General features: G+C 42.4%; 1 protein-coding gene across 2 annotated transcripts in view; it reads right to left on the bottom strand.

Moving 5' to 3' along the window:
• ifngr1l (interferon gamma receptor 1-like) overlaps window positions 1–5021 on the bottom strand; it is a 50831-nt gene extending 45810 nt beyond the window's left edge. For both annotated transcript variants that reach the window (XM_043685948.1, XM_043685943.1), the window contains exon 1: window positions 4592–5021. In XM_043685948.1, coding sequence (XP_043541883.1) covers window positions 4592–4703 — 112 coding nt within the window. In that variant the 5' untranslated portion in view covers window positions 4704–5021. The remainder of the gene's footprint in view (window positions 1–4591) is intronic.
• Window positions 5022–6531: the final 1510 nt, after the last annotated feature.

Raw genomic sequence — 6531 nt, 5'->3', positions numbered from 1 at the left:
TTTCCACCTATCCACTCCACCCTCCCCCCACGACCTATCACCTTCATCCCCTCCCCCACTCACCTATTGTACTCTATGCTACTTTCTCCCCACCCCCACCCTCCTTTCATTTATCTCTCCATCCTTCAGGGTCTCTGCCTGTATCCCTCATGAAGGGCTTTTGCCCGAAATGTCGATTTTACTGCTACTCGGATGCTGCCTGAACTGCTGTGCTTTTCCAGCACCACTCTAAACTAGAATCTGGTTTCCAGCATCTGCAGTCCTTGTTTTTACCTAACTGTCTAATCCTCACAGTTAACAACTACATTGTACCAGTTGGATAACATCAGCACAGGAATACGGGTAGGCCATTCAGCCCCTTGAGCCTGTTCCGCTGTTTACTGAGATTGCGGCTGATCTGTGGCCTTATTCCATATGCGTGTTTTGGCCTATATCCCTTAAGATCTTTTCTTCACAAAAATTTATTTATCTCAAATCCAAATTTAATAAGTGATCCTGCATCCAGTGCCATTTGCAAATGAATGTTCCAAACTTCTACTTCCCTTTGTGTGTCAAAGTGCTTCTTAAAATCTCTCCTGTATAGTGTGGCCCTAATTCTCAGACTATGCCCCCTAGTTATAGAATACAAAACCTATGAAACAGCTTATCTTTGTCTACCTGTCTTTTCTTGTGAATATCTTGAAGATCAGATTACCCCTTATCCTTCTAAACTCTAGAGAAAAAAAGCCTAATTTATGTAATCCCTCCTCATAACCACTGAAATCCAGGTATCATTCTTGTAAACCTACCAATATATTCTTCCAAATGTGTGGTGTTGAAATCCACTCACAGTTCTCCAAGTGAGGTCTAATCAGAGTTTTGTATAACTGCAACATTACTTCTATATTCTAGTACTCCACTTCTCTAGAAGTAAAAGCCAGCATACCATTAGCTTCCTTGATTATTTTCTGCACTTGTTCATGACATTTTTAAGATCCATTTCCCCTGAACCCCCAAGTCTCTTTGGACAGCCACTGTATTTAGCTTCATACAATCTAGAAAGTACCCTGAATCTATCCTTTGTCAGTCCTAAATGGAAAACTTCACTGAACTCTATCTGCCACAGTTTTGGCCATTTGCCTAATCTATCAATGTCTATCAATGTCTCTTTGTCATTTTATGCTATCATCTATACTGTCTACAATGCCGCCTAACATTGTGTCATTAGCAAAGTTGGATATACATATAAATATATCCATCCTTACCTTCCTCCCTCAGCACTCTGGGATAGGTTCCATCAGGTCCTGGGGACTCTCTTCAAAACATTCAACGAGATTTGTCAGCTTGACCTACCTGATAGGAATCCATGCTGGCTCTCCCCGATTAACTAAAAAATTTCAAGTTACCCAACCTTTGATTATAGACTCCAACAATTTCCTCACCACAAACGTTAGGCTGACTGGTCTGTAATTCTTTGGCTTTCCTCTTTCACCCTCAGTAAAAAGCAAAGTGACAATATGCAATTTTCCAATCTAGAGGACGACCCATGAATTTGGGAAACTCTGAAAGATTATAGTTAGGCTGTCTACAAAGTGCTCCCCTACTTCCTTTAACACCTTTGGTTAGAAACTGTCAGGTCCCAGAGATTTGGGATTCCATCAATCTCCTCATTACCAATGTTATTTTCTTCATTTCCTGTTCCCAGTCCACTATTACTTCCTCAAAACTTCCAGCAAGCTCTCCTCCTTGTCTACTACAAATACTGAGGCAAAGTAATTATTCAACATGTCTGCCATTTTCCGATAGTCATTGACAATATCCCCACTTTCAGTCTTTCGTGACCAACATCACTCCCGACCACCCACTTCCCATTATGTAACTATAAAATTTCTTCTTATTAATTTTGATGTCCCTGACAAGTTTCCTTCTCATTGCAGTTTCTGCAGAACTTTGTTTTCTATCTCACAGCAGTTTCCCTTAATCTGTGTATGACCCAAAACATTAGGTCTACTTCTGCTCCACAGATGCTGTTGGATCTGTTGAGTTTTCCCAGCAATTTCTGTTTTTGTTTCTGACATACATCCTGAATCTCTTCCTATTGGATTGCATCCAAGTTGAATTCCAGCTCAATGACTTTGAGATAGAGAGATTCAAGGGACAGAGTTCACAACTGCAGATGTTGCTTGGCAGTGCAGAACTCAATAAAGGGAGACATGCTTTCAAAGTTTTTCATGTTGAACTTATCAGGTCAGCTTTTCAAATATGCCAAATCATGCATTGGTGTTCTTGGATTTGTCCTTATAAGTGCACAGTGAAATTGTTTGATATCATGGTTCTTTTTCATAATGCAAAGGTTACAGATATGCTTGCTTAGGACAGTCTGTTCACAAAACTCCCACATATTGCCTAAAAACCAAAAGAACTGCAGGTGCTGTATGTCAGAAACAAAAACAGAAATTGCTGGAAAAACTCAGCAGATCCAACAGCATCTGTGGAGCAGAAGTAGACCTAATGCTTTGGGTTTTGAAGAAGGGCCACTGGATATCTCTTCACAGATACTGCCAGATCTGCTGGCTTTTTCTGTTGTATCTTCATTTAGATCATGAACACCTGCCTTTCAATGTTCAGACTTACTTTCATTCTAAACATTAATTTCTACTGAACACATTCACACAATCATAGAATTATTAGAGTGCAAAAGGAGACCATTCAGCCCATTGTGATAGCACCAGTTGGGTTTGCGATTAGAGTGATGACAACAATGTGGGTTCAGTTCCTGCACTTGCTGAGGTACCATGACAGACTCTCCTTCTCCCAGTGCCTGAGGTGTGGTGATCCTAAGGCTAAACTACTACCAGTCTCTTTCTAAATGAGACAGCAGCCCTATGTCTGTAAGTATTATGGCAATTTTACCTTTACATCTTTTTAAAATCAACTTAAAATGCTGACTCAGATTCCAGCTAATAGGAAGTAGCAGCAGTCAGGCAATCACATACAACTGATAGACAGTTAGATATCGTTGACAGAACAGCGCCTGAGAACAGGTTTTGCAGAGCATTTGAAGCAGAGTCATATTGAACTTGAGATGTTAACCCTCACTTCACAGATAATGACAGTTCTGGTGAGTTTCTCCCGCATTTTTTTGTTTTTTATTGATGATTTTTTAATTCACTCATTGGGCATAGGCATCGCTGGTTGCACCAGCATTTATTGCCTATCCTTAGCTGCCTTTCAGAAGTTAGTGGTGAGCTGCCTGCCTGCCCTTAGGGAGGATTTTGACCCAGTGACAGTATTTCTCCAAGTCAGGATGTTGAGTGGTTTGGAGGGGAACTTGCAGGTGGTTGTGATCCCATGTATCTGCTGCCCATGTCCTTCTAGATGGTAGTGGCTGTGAGCCTGGAAGGTGCTACCTAAGGATCTTTCTTGAATTTCTGCAATGCATTTTGGAGTTAGTACACTCTGCTGCGACTGAGCATCAGTGGTGGAGGGAATGGATGTGGTGTTGTCCTTGATGGTGTCAAGCTTCATAAATGTTGTTGGAGCTGCACTAATCCAGGCAGGAGAGAACTAACCCATCATACTCCTGATTTGTGCCTTGCAGATGATGGCCAGGCTTTGCAAGTCAAGAAGTGAGTTACTCCTTGCAGTAGTTTTTCTTCATTCACGATGCTGGCTAGGTCAGTATTTATAGCCCATTCCTAATTGCCCCAGAGGGCAGTTAAAAGTCAACCACAATGATGTGAGTCTGGATTTACATCAGCCAGAACAGGTAAGGATGGCATCTGTGAACCAGGTGGGCTTTTACAGCGATCATTAGACTTTTGTGCCATGATGGTAGTCAAACTTAGGTCTGCAGAGCATTACCTAGTTCTCTGGATTAACAGCATAGCAACAATACCACTGGCCATTGCCTTCCCTATAATCCTAGCTCCTGACTGTGTTTATGTTCATTGTTTTATGGTTTTCAAAGTTCTTCTTTAAATTCATCAAAAAAAAAGCAGCTTGAGTTACATTCACCAAGACATACCAGAAAATTCCCATTCTCACAAGCTCCCTAAGTGCAGTGTACTGAGGCTCTGCATGTTGGGAGCCACTGACTATTGCGTAACAAATGAAACTGTCTTTAAAAATGAAGGGGATATTTGCTCTGACCCAGCATCACAGTGACTGTTTGCTTTATTTGTAACTGGTTAGACTATAAGAACATGAGAAAGGGAACAAGACGCCATTAATCTCTGTGCCTCATCACTCAATAAGATCATGGCTAATCCTCAAATCCAGTTTCCTGCCCTTTCCCTGAATGATCAAGAATCTTTTTATCTCAGCATTAATTATACACAAAGACATCCCCCACAGCTCTCTGTGGCAAGGAGTACCCAAGACTCGCAAACTGCCTTTCCACCTAACTTTGTGTCCTCTGCAAATGTGGCCACAGTACATTCGCCTCCTTAGTTATTCTGGAAACAGTCGCGGTCCCAACACTGAACCCTGTGGAGTGTTAATTATCATCACAGAAAATCTGTCAGTGCACAAGGCAGGACCGCGCAACCCTTCATACGGTGGTCAGAACACGACCCCAAAGCGAAACAAGTCATCAATGCAGTTCACTAACTTGCATTCAGAATGTTCTCACTCGATTCCGTGGCGGAGACCTGCAGTCTGTTCCAGGACACACAGCGCAGGCATAGAGATAAGGCTAAGGGTAGGAATCCAGTCCGAAACATCCCGTCCAGCCGACTTCAAAGAGACATATCCCGATTTTTCTCGGTGCAATATAGGCGTCAACATGAAGGAGATTTCACTTTCTGTTTTCATTTCCACCGTTATTTCCCAGCAACTGCTCACCCTCGGCTTATCCGGGGTTTTCTCTGCTCAGCTCAGCAAAATAAGGAGAAGTAGGGTTTCAGTCACTAACCCAGGGCCGCGGTTTTGTTGGTAATTCAGTGTTTTTTTTAAACTTTACCAGCAACTAAAACTGGGCATACGCCTACCCAGTGTGTCCAATCTGCAGTCACACAGAGCGGTTTGTGCGTGTGTGTGTGATGTTTGTGGGCGGGGTGGTGTGTGGGTGTGTGGTGAGGGAGGACAGACGCTGTCTGAGTCAGGCAAAGGTCATCATTAACCGGCAAACCCAAGGACACATTCAGAGCATCTTAAAATCAGAAACAAAAACTGAAATTGCTGAAAAAGCTCAGCAGATTTGGCAGCATCTGTGGAGAGAAGTCAGAGTTGACATTTCCTGTGGAGTGACTCTTTCTCAGAATTTACAATCTTACAGTGTTACAATCAGATGGGAATGAGGTGGAATGGTTTCTCTCTTTCACAACTCCTATTTGTCAGAAGTTTATATTCGAAAATGGTACAGTTGAGCCTTTGAACAAAAAAAAACATAGAATGTGGGCACCATTCACAAGGACAGCATTTCTTAGGCTCACAGCCCTTGTTAGAGAAAGATAAGGATGTTGCCAGGGTTGGAGGATTTGAGCTATAGGGAGAGACTGAATAGGCTGGGGCTGTTTTCCCTGGAGCATCGAAGGCTGATGGGTGACCTTTTAGAGATTTACAAAATTATGAGGGGCATGGATAGGATAAATAGAGAAAGTATTTTCCCTGGGATGGGGGAGTCCAGAACTAGAGGGCATAAGTTTAGGGTGAGAGGGGAAAGATATAAAAGAGAACTAAGGGCAACTTTTTCACACAGACGGTGGTACATGTATGGAATGAGCTGCCAGAGGATGTGGTGGAGGCTGGTACAATTGCAACATTTAAAAGGCATTTGCATGGGTATATGAATAGGAAGGGTTTGGAGGGATATGGGCCGGATGCCGGCAGGTGGGACTAGATTGGGTTGGGATATCTGGTCGGCATGGATGGGTTGGACCGAAGGGTCTGATTCCGTGTGGTACATCTCTATGACTGTTAAATGTTAGTCAGACCAAGTACAGAATTCTCTCCCTGAAGGTATTTGTGAAATAGATGAGTTTTTGTGACAACACTTTCATAAGACCATTACTGAAACCAGCTTTCAATTCTATTTATTGTTATTAATTAACAGAACTAATTAATGATTTTAATTTCTATTAGTGGCCACATGGGATCTAAATTCATGGGCGTCTGGATGACTGCCTTTGCTGTGACATGATGTGGAGGAGCCTATGTTGGACAAAGTTAAAATCACACAACACCACGTTATAGTCCAACAAGTTTATTTGGCAGCACTAGCTTTCAGAGTGCTGCTCAATTATCAGGTAGTTTTGGAGTAGGACCAAAATATACAGACTTTATAGCAAAAGATTCCAGTGTCATGCAAGTAAAATTATATAACCTCGATTGTTGTAAGTCTTTCATCTTTTAGAATGCTTCACAGGTTTCGGTTCATTAATATGTAATTATTAATTATCCCAGTTCTGGAATTTATCCATAACCTCATCACCTCAGGGGATCTCCCATCCACCGCCTCCAACCTCATAGTCCCACAACCCCGCACTGCCCGTTTCTACCTCCTGCCCAAAATCCACAAACCTGACTGCCCCGGCTGACCCATTGTCTCAG

The sequence above is a fragment of the Chiloscyllium plagiosum genome, chromosome 3 (assembly GCF_004010195.1).
Source record: "Chiloscyllium plagiosum isolate BGI_BamShark_2017 chromosome 3, ASM401019v2, whole genome shotgun sequence".
Taxonomy (NCBI): Eukaryota; Metazoa; Chordata; class Chondrichthyes; order Orectolobiformes; family Hemiscylliidae; genus Chiloscyllium; species Chiloscyllium plagiosum.
This window is presented reverse-complemented; position numbering and strand designations above follow the sequence as displayed.